This window comes from Oreochromis niloticus, linkage group LG6, assembly GCF_001858045.2.
Source record: "Oreochromis niloticus isolate F11D_XX linkage group LG6, O_niloticus_UMD_NMBU, whole genome shotgun sequence".
In the NCBI taxonomy this organism is placed as follows: Eukaryota; Metazoa; Chordata; class Actinopteri; order Cichliformes; family Cichlidae; genus Oreochromis; species Oreochromis niloticus.
In genome coordinates this window covers 41,572,724-41,592,507 of record NC_031971.2, presented here as the reverse complement: position 1 = coordinate 41,592,507, position 19,784 = coordinate 41,572,724, and the positions used below count along the sequence as shown (strand labels likewise).

The window sequence follows — 19,784 nt, the reverse complement described above, 5'->3', positions numbered from 1 at the left end:
AGAGTTCAGCTTTAAGCATTCACAGAGCAGCACTTCCTGTGTGCGATTGAGTTTCTTTATCGTGATCATTTCCTGCAGCAACACGCTCGTGCAGCTCAGTCTCAGCGATGAAGGTTTAGGAGTAAACTGTAAAACTCGTGCTTCTGGTGTCTGTGCAGACCAATCATGAGACAAACACGGGGGTCAGCTGACCCTCCCAGAACCACGTCTCATTTTCTGTTATTTTCCAGAAGGTGTCTTCAGGAAGTGAACAGGACAGAAAAACATATTGAAGCTCTGTTAAAAACTGCATCACTGCAAGTTTACAGAAACTCGGACCTCCTCTCAGCATCAGTGACATGGATCAGAGAGCAGAAACCAGCACTGGTGCATTCTGGGTAAACTTTCAGGTGTCTGCTCAGAGCAGGTGAGAGCAGGTGCTGTTTGAGGCTCATGATGAGGATCCTTTTTAGCGACGTTTTATCGTCCACCCTGAAACTGTGTAAACTGGTTGTAGGTGGGATGTTAACGTCCACTGATGATGGGTCTGACCTCTGCTGGGAGTTTTATGAGAGTCATGGACACGTTTCCTTTTAACCAGCACGTATCTGCCCCAGCTCACGCCAAAAGGCACTCTGGACCTTGTTTTTACTTTGGGTCTGAATGTTATGATTCAGTTTTTTCTCACGACATTTTTACTTCGGACCACCGCTGTGTTATTTTTATTTATCTGTATCTGTCCTACACCAGTAACTTTATCTGAGTTGGCGAGCTTATTGGTATTGAAAGTCCCTTTTTGCTCTCTGGACATGTTACCTACAACAGCAGATCAAAAACGTCCCACAGTGCATCGCCCCAGTGCGCTCACTGTTTCATGGCCTCTGGTGAAGTAGCTGCTTCAAAAATGGTGTCATCCACCCACTTTTGAAAAAGGACCATTTGGATCCTCCTCTGATTGGCAGTTATAGACCCACCTCCAAGCTTCCACTTACCGCTAAGATCTTAGAGAAGGCTGCGGTCATCAGTGAGCTGCTGCCCTGGATCGGCACAGCGTTCCTGACCACTTTCAGTCAGGTTTTTGTAGACCTCACTGAGTCAGCTCTGAGAGTATCAAATGATATTTTGATGCAGAGTGACGATGGTGACTGTTCTGTGTCGGACCTCAGCTTTTTATCACGTTCTGCTGGAACAGGTGCTGGGTTGGCGTATCAGGATCTGGCTTGGAGCGGTTCTCTTCATACCCGTCTGACAGATCGTTTTCTGTAGCTACTGACACAAACAAGCTCACCTGCTTGCTTAGGGGGTCAGTGGGCTGGTTTAGTGTGGGTGTGGGGAGATGTGAGTGGGACAGCTGAGCCTGAGCCAGTACAACAACCAGTGACCAGGTCTCGTAGGCTCAGGAGGCTGCTGCCTTAGAGAAGTACAGGAGGAGGGGCCACAGCCCAACAACAGCGTGAGGAAGAGATGAGGACGGTGAAATTAACGTGGTAAGAAAACAGATCACAGGTGTCGAACTCCAGGCCTCGAGGACCACTTGTCCTGCTTTTCCCACTAACCTGCCCTTGTAGCTTCTTACTGACAAAGCACACCTGATCCAGGTAATCAGCAGCAGGTTGGGCAGGGATATCTGAAAAACAACCAGGATGCTGGCCCTCGAGGACTGGAGTTTGACACCCCTGAAATAGATGGAGGGACATAATTAGGAAGGAAGAGACTCAAAGATTCAAGTAAAATTTCATTTCATTTCATTTCATTTTATTTATTTATTTCACACTTGGTACAATAGTTCAAACAAACCAACCACACTTTCTATCAATAAAACACTGCAACCATGTGTGAAAAGGAGCAGGAAGAAGAAAAATATTCTTATTAAACCCTGCCCCCTATCTACAATCCAACTTATATTACAAGTGGGCACCAAAAATCAGAGAACAAACTAACATTAACATTTATCTCCGGTCCTACCACAAACCAAACAACAAATTTACCATCAGAATATACCACTCCACATGGTAACAAGGAGAAAAATAAAATTAAAATAAATAAAACAAAAAATTATAATGGATCCTTCATCAATGAACTCCAATTTCAGCCACTCGACCACGAGCCACTGCTAATAGCTAACTGTTAATAACTGTTGATTATCACATACTGCAGTGAAACCAAGAACCCAAGCACAACTGTACTTTCAATTTTCAATATCAATAATAGAAAAATAAATATTCATATACAACAAAGTTATTGTATATTTATTTATTTTATTTGATATTATCCAGCTGCTCTGAATGCTCTGTGTCGGTACAGGAGACAGATGCTGAGGCTACCCCAGCACTCAAGGACTCTTTCCCAGGACTGAGGTGGCCGAGTTTATCTCTGCCGACTGATTATCACTGCTAACATTCCTCTGGCCTCTATTTTTAACTGTGTGTGTGTGTGTGTGTGTGTGTGTGTGTGTGTGCGTGTGTGTGTGCGTGCGTGTGTGTGTGTGTGCAGCACATTCTCACCTCATTGCATCAAACACTCCACCTGTATCTCACAGCTTCCAGCCTACTCTCTCTTTGAGGTCTACAAAGACTCACTCTGAGGTTGGTGCAGGCATAAAGGTTTGGGTTTGGTCACAGCTGTGAGGAACTACTGGACTCAGAAGCAGACGGTGGTCAGGAGGAAGAGGAGGAGGAGGAGGAGGAGGAGGAATGGGCAGGGAGCGTTGAAACAGAGACCAGACACACCGACACATTTTATTTTTGTGCTGTTTTTCCACACGTTGATAAAAGTTGAGCTGTTTCCTGTCGGTGCTGCTGTAGGTTTACTGTGCTCCATTTAAACTGTATTTCTGAGAGACGGTTCTGTACGTACAGTTTACATGACGTGGGCTCAGTGTGACCTTCAGACAGCCTGCAGAGTCAAACTCATCAAACCCTCTCACTCTGCCTGGTTATTGGTGCTCAGCAGCTGGAAGCGCCTCAGCTCGTCCTCTGTGTTCTTGCCGTTTTCCCTTTAAATCTGTCACATTCAGATCCTCACAATTTAAAGACAACAGCCCCGAGTTCATTGAACTGCTGCAGGTTCAAACTGAAACAAGGACGCGTGTATTTTCCTCCAGTTAAAAAAATCTGCTTTCCAAGGCTGCTGATATTCCATCGGTATAGCTACCCAGCGACAGCTTTAAAAACAGAACCATCTTTCATTGGTTTTTAAACTGTAGGACCAACAGACGCTCACACTGTCACTTTCATATTGCACTAACTGTTTGAGGAAAAAAAGAAACGCTGCTCACTGCCCAGAGTGTTAAAAGATGTACAGAAGAGCTCTGACGGCAAACTTCAACAGTTTTTAGTCATTCACCAACTTCACCTCCTAAGAGCAATGGTTCAGTGCAGGTGGTGGGCGTGACTTCAGTCTGCTGACTCCACCCCTCAAAGATCAGTACAAACGTCACCACCCACCAGAAACATGGCCAAGATTTCTGCGATGTAAGCTTCTGTGATGATCAGAGGGCAGGGCCTACAGCCTTTTCACAGTCACATGATCAATAGTGGGTCATCGACACTCCCACTAGGGCTCTCCACCATTCGGTCTCAGAACTGAAGAAGCTTCTCGAATGAAACATCTTCAAGAGCTCCTTGGATCAGCGTCTCTGGCTCCTCCCACTGAAGCTTTAAACACATGCTAACTTTACATTGTGAATACAATAATCCAATAAAAACAGAAGTGCACTTATCAATAAGACATTGTAGATTTTTATAATGAAGATAAAGTGAAATGACCCCGACCGCACAGCTCATGATATCAGTAGCAGAACAAATGCAGCAATGACAGGAGGCAGGTGCACTGACAGTACACGTGAAAATTTCAAAATAAAATAACGGGATAAAATAAGACAGGCTGTTATGGTCTGTAAGCAGCTTGGGACTCCTTTAAGTTAGAGCACCATATAAATGCTTAATAAGAAAAACTGGAACTGCTGCAGAAATAAAAATATAAACAAAACGTGCAGAATAACTGTTTCAGGATTCATGTATGAGGTACCGTGAATGCAACACGTGACAGTCATTATCGAGGATCTCTGCATCGGCTACAGGCACAAAATGAGAGATTTCTTCTTCTTCTTCTTCTTCCTGACTCAGTGTCTTTCCTCTTCAGAGATGCTCGTTTCACCTCCTCAGCACACAAAGACAGATTTCATGGTGGCTATAAGGACTGTGGGGAGTCTTTCATATGATCACAATCAGACTTAGAGATTTAAAAAGTGTTTTTATTCTGTATGAATCACAGTGAAGTGCTTGAAGGTCTGAACTTTCATTATCAAGGTAACTGCGACAGCTGCGGGGCTGTAGGTCCCCATCCATCACACAGGACACTGTGTGCCCTCTAGTGTGGGAGCAGGTGCAGTGCAGGTGAATATGTTTCACAGCATGAACCCCATAATGGCCCCAGCTGTCTCACCAGATGTTAGATGTTAAAAGAGATGTACATTTATAAGAAATTACAGTTACACATGCTGTACAAAATCTATAATTTTTATCATGTAGTAACAGTTACCCAGCAGTAAAGTACATGAGTGTAGCATTTCCACTCAGTGAGTGGAAACTGTGTGTGTGGAAAGCACAGGCCACACTCAAACAGGAGACCACACCAATGAGTCCACCAATAAATCACAAAGCTGACCTTGAAGAGCTCGTGTTGATCGTTACCATGAGCCCGGCCTGCACCCCTGCAGAGTTTCATCAGGATGGACTGAAACGTTCCCCGGCAGGGTCCTGGGTCTGGGACGCTGTGTTTACAGCACTTTCATTATATTGAGATTTATCGAGTCTGTTCTTGGTTTTTGTTTCTATTCTATATCCTGATTCTCTGTTCAGCTGCGTTCCCAAACGTCTCCTGTCTGATCTCGATTCCTGTAAGTTCAGAAATAAAACTGTGATTCCCAGTCTTGTATTCGGGTCCAGTGCTCACTGACACACAGCCAGTCGTGACATTTCCAGCTAACGTGTTCACATGACACAGAAGCTGCTCAGTGAGAGGTGGCCTCCCATCAGCTGACACCTTTGGGCAACCTCTGTGAGGTTGGGGGTGTTGCACGCTCAACCTCAGGGCGACGATTTAGTTGCTGCAGCTTCTGCCGAATATGAAACAATTCTGTGCCCTGGAACAGAGTCGGATTCACTCCTGTCTGTACAATACAGCCACTCACTCATCTACTCAGCCTGAGCTACATTCACACAGCGGCTTCAGGTTTTAGAAGCAACTGTTTTTGATCTCGTAGATACATCACAAAGAGAAGACTGCCAGTGTGCTCAGGCTCTCAGTTTGTTCAGTTTCCTAGCAGCTCTGGAGTCATTGGTGGTTCATTTAGACAAACAATGCAATTCTGAAATGAGAAGCCTAATCTTTAAGCTTTTGTTTCATTTTGCTGAGACCAAAGTGCACATGACTCTAGACTGCAGGGAAAAGGAAATTCCTGCAAAGTACCCACAAGGTTTATTTCCTGCTTTCCAAGTCTCATTCATTCATTAACATCCAATTAGCCTATCGCCAGTTAATGAGCAGGTAATAAAAATCACCATCGTGGAGGATGCATAGAAAATCCACACAAATGAAACACTCAGATACCGTTGGCCAGTACATTTATTTCTCTTCTGTGATGACAGCAAAGCAAATCTGTGAGAACATCAGGAAACAGCAACTCACAAGGACTCGGGAACGGCTTCTAATCAAAGTGATCCACAAACTGTGATAATATGAAGAGCTGTTTACATCAGAAAATGATCCCATCGCATCACCAGTGATCGTCCGTGCATCCATCAGAGTGTGAAGAAAGCACTTACAGGCATACAAGAGTATACACACATATATTATTACCTTAAACATATATTATTGTTGTAAAAAAGCACTCTAAGCACTCAGATAGAGTATAAATGTGCTATGTACATACGAGACCTGTTATCATTTACCAAAAACTCTGAATCAATAGATCACGATCAAAAGTCTTCTAACAGATCTTTATCCTGTCTTCCTTCTCTCACAGCAGCAGATGGCCCCGCCCCTCCCTGAGCCTGGTTCTGTCGGAGGTTTCTTCCTGTTAAAAGGGAGTTTTCCTTCCCACTGTCGCCAAAGTGCTTGCTCACAGGGGGCCACATGATTGTTGAGTTTTTCTCTCCATGTATTATTGTAGGGTCTACCTTACAGTATAAAGCACCTTGAGGCGACTGTTGTTGTGATTTGGCGCTGTATAAATAAAAATTGAAATATTAAATGCTTCCTTACAAGCCGTCTTAAGCCTGATTACTATCATGTGATGACGATGTCACAGTGTGTCCATTTATGCACAATAATAGGCATCCTGCTGGACATCAGCAGGTTCAAAGGTCAGCTGTGGTCCGGGAATCTGAACCAGTGTGAAAAAGTCTACAGTGGTCTCTTTGGTAACAACAGGTCAGGGCACGAGGGTCCACAGGTGGATCAGTAGGTGGTGTTGCTCGTGAGCACAAAGACCAGCTGTGTCCAGAAGATGGAAGTTATTTATGAACCCGGTCTGATTTACAAAAACATATAAACGTAGCAAAAAAACACAAGTTCAAAGACACGTCAGTGAGAAACAACGATAACAAGAACACGCCTACATATTCAGCCGTCCGGAGCATAAAGGCACTGATTTCACATCAAAGTGAGTCAAACATCAAGTCGTTTTTCGACATAAGCCCAGACTCTCGTTTCTACAGAGAACTCAGAAACACAGAAGAACCAAACGACAATGTGCAGAACCCAAACCCAGGATAAAGAGGTTCAGTGAATGTGGTGTGGAAGGTGTGGAGGAGGGTCTTTGAGCCAGAGCAGATTCTGTAGAAGGACAGAGTGCCCGCAGGCCAGTCCACATACACTCCTGCTCTGTTAGAGACAGAGGAGAAGGAGGAGGAGGAGATGTCTTTCCCTGTGTTGTTGTGCCACACAGAGTAGCGATCAACATCAGAGCACATCAGACTCCACGACTGACGGTTGCATCCAAACTTGCAGTCGACACTGTCTCCCCTCCTTCTGATTCCTCTATAACTGACTGCGATATCCACCACTCCTTTCCACTCCACCTCCCAGTAACAGCGACCAGTCACACCGTGCTTACACAGTAGCTGAAGGCAGATGTTGAACCTCTCTGCGTGCTGAGCATAAGGCTGCTGCGTTGACATTGCTGTCACCTTCCTGTTGTTGTCGGACAGCTTGAGATTTCTGTTGGCTGTGTTTGTGTCCAGTGTGAGTTCGCAGAAATCTGAGGGAGAGGAGAAGAAACAGCAGCAGTGGTTTATCAGGTGATGTGACATCTGCTGATTTATGAAAAGACTGAAGAAAAACATCACGATGATTCATCGTTCTGGCTCTTTAGTCAAATTCAGAATAACCTGCAGAAGCACAAGCTTTAGATTGAAGCTATAACATATGCTGACTTCATGAATCAAAGAGAACAAACACTCACATTTCTTCAAACCAGGTTTCATCCTCTGCTCTCCACCATGCTCCAGCCTGGATGACAAACAAAGTCTGAATGAGGCTTCAGAAGCTTTTTCATCAATCATGACCTTCAGTCATATCCACCACTGAGATGAGCTGTAATCTGTGCTGCACACACAGACAGTCATAACTCTTAAGTGTGTATCTGTATGTGGTGCATTCTAGTGTTGCACTGAAGATTTTGTGTAGTCCAGAAAAGCTGACGTCCACACTCAGCCTCACATTCATTGTCTGATGACGACATTCACTCCGAGTCAGGCGGGCCCTTGTATAAGATGCTTTTTAGACTCAACAAAGACACACTCGCCCAGATGTTACATTAAATGTTCACAAACAATGAATAAAGTCTCAGATTGTCTGATAGCCTGACTGACTGAACATGTGATTTGTCTTTAATCCAAGACTTCCCAAAGACTAAACCTTCAGTATTTATGACAGTAACTATTAGCAGCTGTGAACCAGCAAACCCCACCAGTGTCACACAAAAACACTGTGTGAGTCTCATTTTAAGCTCTTACCTGAGAGTTTTAAGCTTCCAGTGTTGATGCTCCACTCCAGCAGAAAGCAGCTTGGTGGCGGTGTCTCCTGGATGGTTGTAGCTCAGGTCCAGCTCACTCAGATGGTAGGGGTTGGCTCTCAAAGCTGTGGCTAGAGAAGTACAGCCCTTCCCTGAGATCATACAGCCTGACAGGCTGAGTGTGCACAGAGAGAGAAATATATACAATAGGATTCCAGTGGTGAGACTGAGGTGTTTGTCAGAAATACCTCAAAAGTTGAGGTAGATGATATATTACTCTCTCCATGCCCTTTCAGATGATATATTACTCTCTCCGTGCCCTTTCAGATGATATATTACTTGATACGGTTTTTCTTCAATGTCAACTTTGACTTTGGGCGCTAACAATGAAAGTCAAGGTCAGATGCTTAGCCAACCTGGGTACTCCAAGGCCCAGGATATTGCTGTAAAGTTTAAAGACCTTAAAAGATCCATAAAAATTGTCAGTAAAATAAAGTTTCTACTGATTTTCACACTTGATGTCACCTTGACCTTTACCTGATTTTCAGCAAAATGAAATCAGCTCAAGATGTTATTGGTATCTACCATCATACAAAATTTAAACATGATAACTTGAAAACTGTGGATGCTAGACTGTTAACAAACAAACAAACTGAACTTATTATATGTGCCCTATCTTTGAGGGGAGAATGAACAAAGCCATGATGCTCTAACTGTCTGCATAATGTCGTCACTGGAATGTACATAGATTCATTTGCTGACAGAGAAAAATAAGACAAAAAATGTAATGCTTTACGTTTAATTGAAATTTCCTGGCAATGTTCTTTCAGTCCTTAGATGTGGGATTGTGGGGGGTTGAATGATCTGGACTTACTTGAGTTTCTCCAGTCTACAGCTTGGACTCCCCAGCCCAATAGACAACAGCTTCACTCCTGAATCCTGCAGGTCGTTGTTACTCAGGTCCAGTTCTCGCAGGCTTGATGGCTGAGAGCTGAGAACTGAGGATAGAGCTGAACAACTTCTCTTTGACAGATTGCATGCACTCAGTCTGGAAGAGAGTTAGTGAAACACAGTGATATTCTTTCACATGGAGCAAGAATAGCAACAACAACAACTATACAATTTTCTGTTTAATCCACTAAAATGATTCAGTTAGACGAAATCAGTATGATACAGACTGAAAATGTTATTGGTTGACAAAACCCCTACATACGTATTATGTATTATCTGTGCACCTACAGAACTTTGCTGGCTTCCTTTGTTATTGGTAGCAGTCTCAGAAAAGCATCCTCTGAAGCAAAAACTGAGTATTTCTTCAGATCAAACACGTCCAAATCTTCTTCAGATGACAGTAAGATGAAGACCAGAGCTGACCACTGAGCAAGAGAGAGTTTTTCTGTGGAGAGCCTTCCTGATCTCAGGGACTGTTGGATCTCCTCCACTAGAGAAGAATCATTTAGCTCATTCAGACAGTGGAACAGATTGATGCTTCTCTCTGGAGACAGACTCTCACTGAGCTTCTTCTTGATGTACTGGGCTGTTTTCTGATTGGCCAGAGGGTTATTGTCCGTCTTGATCAACAGGTTCTGTAGTTTCTCCTGATTGGTCTGCAGTGAAAGACCCAGAAGGAAGCGAAGGAACAAATCCAGGCTTCCATTTGGACTCTTTAAGGTCCTGTCAATGGAAATCCTGTGAATCTTCTTCAAAGATGTTTTGCTTAAAAGGAGTCGAAGGTTTTTCAGAGACAGTGGTGGTAAAGGCATCACATTTTTGTTGCTGTTTATTAGAGACATCTTCACATAAAAAGCAGCCAGAAAATCCTGAACACTCAGATGGACGAAGCTGAACATCTTGTCTTTCCCTTTCCTCCCTTGCTCCTCTTTAAAGATCTGTGTGGAAACTCCTCCACGTGCTGAGACGAAATCAATGCCGCTCTCTCTCAGATCCTTCTCATAGAAGATCAGGTTGCCCTTTTCCAGCTGCTCAAAGGCCAGTTTTGCTAATGACTTAATGTATTGAATGCTCTTCTCTGGGCCATACTTTTCTTTGGTGTGATCAATCTGAAACACCAGGAACTCTGCATACATCTCAGTCAGAGTCCTGGGCAGCTCTCCTCCCTCTCTGGTTTTCAACACATCTTCCAGAACTGTCGCAGTGATCCAGCAGAAGACTGGGATGTTACACATGATAAGGAGACTTCGTGATGTTTTGATGTGGGAGACAATCCTGTTGGCCTGTTCCTCATCTTTGAATCTCTTCCTGAAAAACTCCTCCTTCCGGGGCTCTGTGAACCCTCTGACCTCTGTGATGCTGTTTATAAACTCTTGAGGGATCTGATTGGCTGCTGCAGGCCGTGTGGTTATCCAGATCCGAGCAGAGCATAGCAGTTTCCCATTGATGAGTTTCCTCAGCAAGACATCTGTTTCTGTTGCCTTTGTTACATCGACAGAGCGAATGTCTTCAGAATGAAGGTCGAGATGAAGGCGGCTCTCATCCAGCCCATCAAACACAAACAGAAGTTTGAATTTACTCTTGTCATAGTTGGTGATTCCTGATGACTGAACATCTGTAAAGATGTAATTCAGAGCGTCCTGTGGGATGCCTACAGTTTCTGGGATGCATTCATGAATGAGCTCTGCCAAACTGAACTTTTCTCCCTTCAGTGGATTCAGCTGACGGAAGGTGAAGGGGAAAATCAGATGCACATCTTGATTGGATCTTTTTTCAGCCCAGTCCAAAACAAACTTCTGGACAAGGAAAGTTTTTCCAATTCCTGCGATTCCATTGGTCATCACTGTTTTGATGGGTTTGGATTCTCCAGAAGGATGTTCAAACATGTCTGTGGGTTGAATTGATTTCTCTGCTTCTGCTGGCTTCCATGCCTTTTCTAACGTTCGGACCTCATGCTGTGTGTGGAAATGTGCGCCAGACCTGGCTGTGATGTACAGCTCTGTGTAGATATCAGCCAGATGCTGTGTGTCTTTTGCCCACTCTTCTTCTGCACCCAAAAATTTATCCTGGAAGTTTGATTGAAGCATCTGCTGGTAAAATGTGATGGGATGTGGCTCTGGTACTGGAACCACCATATCTATGTCAAAAATGAAGGATAAAAAACAAAAGTGTACAGTGTATAATTAAGATATCGAGCATTATTCAGCCCGAGCCCATATCAGGTTTCCTGGTATAAATTACGATGTTTCAGCTGTTTGTAGTTTAATTTTATACATTTTAAAATATTCCTTAAACCAGTGATACAAGGACTAGTGCTAATGAAAGTATACAATGGTCTACTCTTTTGGTTGCATATAGCAGTAGTTGTTACCAATATGTAGAAAAGAAATTTTATATAATATTTTGAAATAACTCATTTAAATGATTTGGTTATGGCAAACAGCAGAAAATGTGTTCATACACTTAGGTTGATATTAGAGGTGAATTACTACAAATCCTGTTTTCTTTGCTCAGTTTCCCGTGTTGTTATCCTTCCATAAATGGCAGAAAAGAGTGAATTACTTCATTGTTTTAGCTAACTACAGAGACACTACTGCTGTGTTTACCAAGCTTTGAAGTGAAAGTTTCAGTTTAGAACTTTCACTTTTAGTTTAAATCTTCTCTAGTAAGCTATCTATGTCCAAGGTAAACTGCAAGTATGCTAGGTAGTACATAGAATGATGACAACACAATAGTCTAGTGAAATCTCCAACCTTTGTAAAGTTAAAGTTCAGTAAAAGATTTGGATCAGAATTGCAACGACATCACAAATATTGAGTTTTTATTAATTGGCCAATCATCACATCATCAAACCTAACAGTAGTTTTACCATCGGTGTCAGAAGTGGGAGCTTGAGTCTTAGAGGAGAAAAGTCCTTTCTTCTTTTTAGCCTTCCCAACACTGCCGTCATCTCCTTTCTTCTGCGTAGTCTTCCCACCATCTTCATCATCCACTTTTTCCTTTGAAGTCTTCCCATCACTGTCATCATCATCTTTCTTCTTTGAGGTCTTCCCACCATCTTCATCATCCCCTTTCTTCTTTGAGGTCTTCCCACCATCTTCATCATCCGCTTTTTTCTTTGAAGTCTTACCACCATTGTCATCATCATCTTTCTTTTTTGTGGTTTTCCCACCATCATTGTCATCCCCTTTCTTCTTTGAGGTCTTCCCACCATCTTCATCATCCCCTTTCTTCTTTGAGGTCTTCCCACCATCTTCATCATCCCCTTTCTTCTTTGAGGTCTTCCCACCATCTTCATCATCCCCTTTCTTCTTTGAGGTCTTCCCACCATTGATGTGCACTGATAGACAAACAGACATTATGAGCATTAAAGGAATATAACCTGCACTTTGTTAAACCTTTTCAGACCGCAGTGTTTGTCTCTTCCTGTGACTGACCTTCAGTTGTTGGGCTGCTGACAGAAAAACTCTGCAGCAGGTCATTTCTGTTAATTCTCTCTAAAACCACCTTGGTCACCTCCAAAGCTCCTCGGAGTTCGTAGGTTTGTGTCATCAGGTCCACAGTTTCCAGTCGCTTTGACGTCTCCAGACGGCTCTTTCTGATGACAGGGCGCCCCCGAAGGATATCACCCTGCTGCAGGAACCACTTGAATTTATCAAACTCTTCATCTCCCAAATCTTCCAGCGTGTTTAAGAGGTCCTCTGATGTCATCACGTCAGATAGTATTGTAGGCTCTTGTGGTACAACTGTTTTATTGGTCTCTGTTTACCTATTAAACATGAAATCAAACTTTAAAATATCAGCTGTTCCCTTTTTACAATGAAAGTTTATTAACAGTGTATTATGATGCTCTGTCTGTCTAAATTGGGATCAGTTCATGGAGCGCCTCATTGGAAAATAATGCAAATACAGCATCACAGCTTTGTGGCTGGAAACATGAAATGAGATGTCTGAGTGTCAGTGACTGTTAGTTTAACTGCCATAAATGTAAATGATGTCAGTTTGTTTAAAGTAAAAGAAAGCTGTAGTTTGCCAACCGCCAATAACATTTAAGAAGAAGAAGAAAAGAAAGCTGTAAAGAATAAGAAGAAATTGGGAATCATTTTTGTTAAGTTTTTGTTCCTGAAGCGGACTCATTCCCTCTCAGTTCTGTGCAGCCAGCGAGGTATGTTAACTGTGTTTGTTTATCGCGCATTTCTTAACTTTGGTTTAAATGTTTATTTGTAATATTTATCTTTGGTCATTCTGTACTTTAATGTAATGACAGTTTGACGGTGGTTTGGAGGAGAAGTGTGGCAGAAGAATAAATCCGTCTGTGAATGAAGAACCGTGGTGTCGTGTACTGGCTGGAGGGAGTGATAGTCAGTGACTGTCAGTGATTGTCTGAGTGTTAGTGAGTGTCTGTGATCCTTTTCATGCTTCAGCTCAGTGCTTAAACGGAGCAGCTCTGGTGTCACTCATTGACACAGTGCTAGCTCTATCCTCTGCCTCTCTCTGATTGGTGCACCTTTGTAAACTGCTTTCTTTCATGGACTTCACAAGAATAAAATGATCGTGAATTTCTTGCTTGGTAACTCGTGTGCCGACAGTCCGATATCCCACAGCACCACCCAGCAGCAGCGGCTCACCTGCAGAGCCCCGCCCTGCCTTACCGTCAGAGCTGTCGAAGTTTCCAGAGTGGATTTGTGCTCAGTGAGCAGGTTGATGTTGAACCTGTGTGGCAGAAGTTAGAGCTGCTGTTATCCCCGGCAGGCTTTTACATCCAAGGTATACAGAGACATGAAATAAAACCAATAAAACCACAAGAAAGTCACACTGGAGCACAAAACTATGAGAAGGTAATAAACCTGTAAACCTTAACTGAAACCCTGATTTGCTGTCTTTAATCTTTACTGTTAAATATCTCATGTCTGTGTTTACTTTGATTTCAGGTCTGGCCCATATATGATAAACCCTAAATGAGAATGTTGACGTCAAACTATACAGATTACAGGGAGATTATAGATTACACAGAATGCATAAGATTAAAATCCTGGCTGTGACAGTATTTCACATGAATCATATACAGACTGTCTGAAAACTTTCAAGTTTTATCCAGAGCAAAGCAGATGATAGATCAAACATCACTTTGGATTCTTTGCTGTTTTTGGTGCTACAAAAGTTCATTACAACAACTGAATTATTCAGTCAAGAACTTTAAAATTCTTCAATCTTGTGGAGCAGCATGTGTGATATATGGTGCAAAGTTTCACTGATGGTTACATTAAATCTAAAGATGCAGCAAACTAGCAGAAAAAGGTTTTCTGTAACCATACGTGCTGTAAAATAATGTCCAAGCATGACTCAGTTTAAACTCTAATACAAGAAGATGATACAGGTACAGACAGGAGCGTTCATCACAGCTCCATGTCGAAGATATTGTTTTTTATCTCCAAAAGTTGATTCTGTTCATCTGGACGTAGCGTTTTCAGTGGGAGAAACGTTCCTTCAGTGGGCTGGTTTCAGTCATTATGCAAATGTCCTGTTTATAAGATTGGAAACCTGCAGTCAGCTGAGACTGAAGAAGTCACCTGGATGATGATGAAACATTTCTCCCACTGAAAACGTCCAGATGAACAGAATCAACTTTTGGAGATTTACTTACCTGGATGACTGAGCATGCATCAAGATATCAGCAGCTTGTATTGTTTTATGTGTGTAGACCTGTATATAACTATGCATGTTTATGCCTGATTATGTTATGCTGAGCAACGCTGATTCATAAATGATTAAATAGCATTAATGAGGGTGGATTGAAAAAGTGTGACCTCCATCCTACTCCTCTTCCAGCCTGAGTATTGTTTGATATATAAAGTTTTTCATGTTGATGTTTTTCATTGATCTTGCTGTAAAATATACATTTATTTTAACTTGTGTGTAGAAAGCAGCTCTGGGACACACTGTTAATACATCTGAAGTCTGCTTTAGTAAAAATGGAAACGTGAAAGTGATGGTTACGCTCAGAGCCCGCTGTATGCGGACGTGCTGCATACAGAGAGCGTCAGCAGCACTCGCGAATGCCGCCGTCTGCACTCACCTGTGTTAGCAGAAACACCTGATGGACGCCTGCAGCTCGTCCTCTGCCTCCAGGTGCGCTCGATGCTGGCTGAGGTGTGGGCTGTTCTGAGGTCAGGGACTGCGATCTGTAAACTTCTTTCTCTGTGCGGCGGGCGCAGCGAGATGCAGTCGACTCAGTGGCGACGAGGGCTTCTGCTCATTCTGCGTTCCTGAGAAAGGTGCGCTCAGGTAAACGTCCCTCTGAAGGGTGAGAGGTTGTTATGAGCTGAAAATCTGCTGACACATTTCATGTGAAAAACGTTGGAAGGATTTGCATCTGAGCTCCGCCTCTCTCTGCACTGTTCTCAGACACACTCACGCAGGTGTGTTTGTCAGGTAGATAAGGTTCCCTGCAGCCTCGCTTCCACAGACCTGCATCACCCCTACAGCATCTGGCTGCTGGTGTGCAGCTGGTGTGCACATGGGGGCCTGAAATGTTTCCACAGCCAAAGAGCCAATCAAAGCTCAGGACTGAGAGAAAGCAACAGAAGTTGGTTTCCTGTCAGATTCTCCACACAGGTCAGAAACTTTTATTCCAGAGCGGCTGATGGGAGCAGATCCTTCGTCTCCATCGGGTACCGAATATTTCACCATCACCTTTTATTAAAAAATAATCCCTCTGATCAGTTCTCATCAGAACGACAGCACACGTGACTGAAACACTCCCACTAACATTAATGTGTGATATGAGTCAGTGCAGCATCACCAACTGTGATCATTTGATCTGTCAATCTATTTCTGTGTTACCCCCCTCTGATTCATCAGCTCACGTGTCGATCTGATAAACGGCTTAGTTTCATCCCGCGCTCCTCGGTCCAAGAAAACTGGAAAAAAGCTCTTTTATGCATTTACGCTGGACGCCTGTCCGCTCAAACCCAAAGGGGACGCATTTGTGTCAAATAATAAGCAACTGTAACCACTAAAGGAGCAAGATAAGTACAGCCCGCAGTGAAAACTGCCGACAGCCTGGAGCGAAGTTTCAGGAGAAGGTGCCAAACCTGCAACGACTGTGATAAACTCAAACATTTTCCTGGGAATCAGCCGGGCAAGTCTGGACCCGTCTGTCTACAGCCTGGGGTGGCAGTGGGGCAGGAGACGTTGGTCCTCGGGCTCAAACCTGCCGATCAGGTGGTTAGACGGAAGATTTCTAGGCTCTCATCTTTCTGCAGGTAATACAGGGACAATAGGACTGCTGTCAACATTTAAAATGTGGCACACAGAGGGCAGCAGCTCCGCATCAAGCAGCCATCCGTCAGTTCATTAGGTTAGAAAACAAACTTCCAGTTTAGGTGAAAGTTTCACTTCTTCATGGGAATTATTACTCTGCTGTCATTCAGCAACTTTCCCAGAAATTATAACAAACATGTCCCGGGATGAAAGTCGGGATGGTTTCCAATGTTTTTCCTGTTTTGAAGAGAAACTTTTAAACTCCATCACGTTTAAAGCTGGTGGAGCTCAGTGCTTCAGGTGTTTGAGATGAATACCTGCTGCTGTGGCTCTCAGGTGAGCTCAGACTGATGATGATGATGATGATGATGATGAAGAACGTGTGGCCTGTGGCAGCAGGTTCAGAGTGCTGACAAACCACCGACAGGTCTCCAGAGTCTTCTTTAGACCAGTCTGGAGCGGCTGCTGTGTTTGTGCACAGTCGCGTGCACGTGTTCGCTCACTCCGATGTTCTGTGAATGAGTGACAGCATCCTGCTGTGCTCCCTCTGTGGCTGTTAAACCTGAGAGCGCATCGTGTGAACTGGAACGTTCCGTCTGTAAAACAGCTGATGTGGATCAGTTCCAGCTGTACCCGAAGAGCGTCAGCTGTAAAGGCTGAGGGTCATCACGCCGCCGGGAGGGCGGGCAGTGAGGTCACACAAGTCTGTCAATGTGAGAACTTGAGAACGAGACGACTTCAAATTGATGCCGTACGTGTATCCACTACAAGTGTCAGAGTTCTAATCTCAGTGACCTCAAGTTCAAGGTTAAAGGTCAACTTCTCTAAAAATCTTGTGAATAAAATAAAGAAAGAAAGGACTTTCACAATGATGTCTGTGCGTGTGTGTGTGTGTGTGTGTGTGTGTGTGTGTGTGTGTGTGTGTGTGTGTGTGTGATGATCATGGCCTGATCCGGTCAGAATGCAAAATAAAACAGCCATCAAACTGTTGCAGTATATCAGGGTTTATTTCATTCTTATCAGTGAGAGCATAACTTAAAGGAGACACACGTGGACTGCTAAACTCTCAAAGAGAAAACGTGAACTTAGGAATTGGTTTAAACTCAGGAGACCAAATCAAACTCACCTCAGCTGCCGCCCCATGTGGGAGTGAAAAGAGTGAGCTGAAAGTGCAGTCCTTATATAATGTGTGCTGGCTGAGTGCAATTAAGGGTGAACTCTAGAGCCAATCAATGGTAAGAGAGAAAAAAAAGGTAAGTCTGGTGAGGTGAGGGAGGGTGAGGAAGAAAGGGTAAGTAAAAACAAGAATCTTTGCAACAGTTTGTGTGTGTGTGTGTGTGTTACATATTTTTATGCTGACATATTTATCCTCCTTGCAGCTGCAGCCATTTCTAATCATGCATACACAGCCTTTGAACACATATTTATACTCATATACTCATACAGTCCCATTCTTTATCCTTTATCCTTGCATGCATACATTCTGACATTCACATGTCTGCATTTCCTAACACAGGAAGTTCATCCTTAAGCAGGAAATGTAACACACTTGGAAAACATATTCCGACCTGAAGCAGACAAAGAACCACACAATGAAGTCGTTCACAGTCATCCTGCTTTCTTTACTAGTATTGCAGTTAATTTGTGGAGTAAGTAGTAATGAAAATAACATTAGAACTTTTTTAAATAATGTGTTCAGTATGTGGAACAAATTCAAAGAGAAGCTACAGATTCTTTTCTTCTTCAGAGGCTCCAGGGAGAACTTGGTGACCACGTTCAAACCTTGTCTGGAATTTTCTCCATCTCAAGACTTTTTGACGATGCAAGAAACAAAGAAGCAGTGAATACATTACAGTCCTTAAATGGATGGCTGAATTTTTTACTGACTGTTTATGAAACCAGACAGAGAACTACATCTGTGAGCAGACATGTCCTGCTACCTCCACCTCTCATGACTTGTTCTCAAGGTCGAGTGCGATACGGCATTTCAAGAGAGTAAATATCTCATTTATTATCTCTTGGAATGAACTGGCAAAGCTTTGCAGCGTGCTTAGAGGTTAGCAGCTTGGCATTGAGCCACTGACTTATGCAACATTATTGTTGGTGAAATGCTTCAGGGTAAGACAAATGCAGGTGAACGATATGTGCACAGCAGCTTGAAGTCACGTGGGTTATGCATTCAACGGTGGCGTGTAAGACGAAGTCTGCAAGAAATTGACCCTATTGGACAGAAGATGCGATGCAATACGTCGATGCGTGTACAGTTTTCCATTCCCTGATCAGTTATGGTGAGAAAATTTTAACAGAAAAACCGTCCTGATTCTAAGTCTATAGTGATATCGATCATTTACTCTAACTGCACAACCTTGACTATGTCATAGTCTTCCATACATAACTTATACTTATTCCATTTTTCTATAAGCATATAGATGGAAACCACAAACCTGTGAGATGCAGGATGGCGTTCAATGACTGTGTGGATGGTTTCAGTAGAACCATCATCAGCCTCACTTGTTTAGACAACAACAGAGCATCGAGTGTTGTCACTGTTCACGGTTGGTGTTCAGAACTTCGGAATGCCATCCAGAGAGATGTGATCATGGAGTAGAAAACACTGGTGTTGCCGTTTCATGGACTGAACAGGTATAGTGTTATCACTGGCAGGTCAGTGCATAATCAAAGACCTGAGTCGTTATGGGCAGAGTTAAATCGAGTGGTCTTATCTCATTTTGTTCATCTTTTCAGTTTTATGGAGGAGCATGGTGTATTAATCCAATTCAATTTTATTTATACAGCGCCAAATCACAACAACAGTCGGCTCAAGGTGCTTTATATTGCAGAGTAGATCCTACAATAATACATACAGAGAAAAACCCAACAATCATATGACCCCCTATGAGCAAGCACTTTGGCGACAGTGGGAAGGAAAAACTCCCTTTTTTTTTTTTTTTTTTTTTTTTTTTTTTTTAACCTGTCCCGTTTGGTTCTTTTGCCATCAGAATTATTGTCTAAAGGCGAAGAAAGATGCCCAACGGATTTACTTTACCAAATGGACCATCCCAGCCTCGCCGTAATGGTCCATCTGATTCACCTTTTATTGTTTATTTTATTTTCACTTGCTGAATACGGGACAGACTTAACTGGGGGAAAGAAAGGGGAGAAAGAAAGAGAGAAAGAAAAACAGCTGAGAAGAGGGACGGGGGAGAAGGGCAAAAACCAAAAACCAACAGAATAAGCAGACAAAAAATACATATATCAATCACCTGGATCACCTGTTGAGAAAGAAAAAAAAGAAAGCAAGCAAAAGAAAACGAGAGTAATAAACAAGATCACAATGATCTATGGGAATATGACAGTAAATACTAAATATTAAACATTATTGTGCAGCACGTGAGATCGACAGCGCACAGTGTGCTTTGAGGTAAGAGCCAAAAAGGGTGTAGTTTGTGTGTGTGATCACCCGTGTGTGCACCTGTGAGCATGAACGCGCTTGTTTTTAAAAGGTTCCTTCATGTAATGATCTGCTAGAGGGTGTGGGGGGGGCCACTGCCCCGACCTCCAGGGCATGAAG

The 19,784-nt window shown here is 43.1% G+C and overlaps 1 protein-coding gene across 5 annotated transcripts; it reads right to left on the bottom strand.

Annotated features, from left to right (window-relative positions):
• Positions 1 to 6,141: 6,141 nt before the first annotated feature.
• On the bottom strand, positions 6,142 to 15,472 carry LOC100694981 (NLR family CARD domain-containing protein 3-like). Of its 5 annotated transcripts, none has more exons than XM_019360527.2 (9): positions 15,027 to 15,472; positions 13,579 to 13,663; positions 12,388 to 12,719; positions 11,820 to 12,290; positions 9,239 to 11,087; positions 8,874 to 9,047; positions 8,001 to 8,174; positions 7,448 to 7,494; positions 6,142 to 7,243 (listed from the first exon to the last, which is right to left on the bottom strand). In XM_019360527.2, the coding sequence occupies exons 3-9, from the start codon at positions 12,659 to 12,661 to the stop codon at positions 6,696 to 6,698; spliced, it is 3,537 nt and encodes a 1,178-aa protein (XP_019216072.1). In that variant the 5' UTR covers positions 12,662 to 12,719; positions 13,579 to 13,663; positions 15,027 to 15,472; the 3' UTR covers positions 6,142 to 6,695. The 5 variants fall into 5 exon arrangements, with proteins under 5 accessions (XP_019216072.1, XP_019216073.1, XP_019216075.1 ...); XM_019360528.2 differs by having other exon boundaries at positions 13,603 to 13,663; XM_019360530.2 differs by lacking the exon at positions 13,579 to 13,663.
• Between the last annotated feature and the right edge of the window lie 4,312 nt (positions 15,473 to 19,784).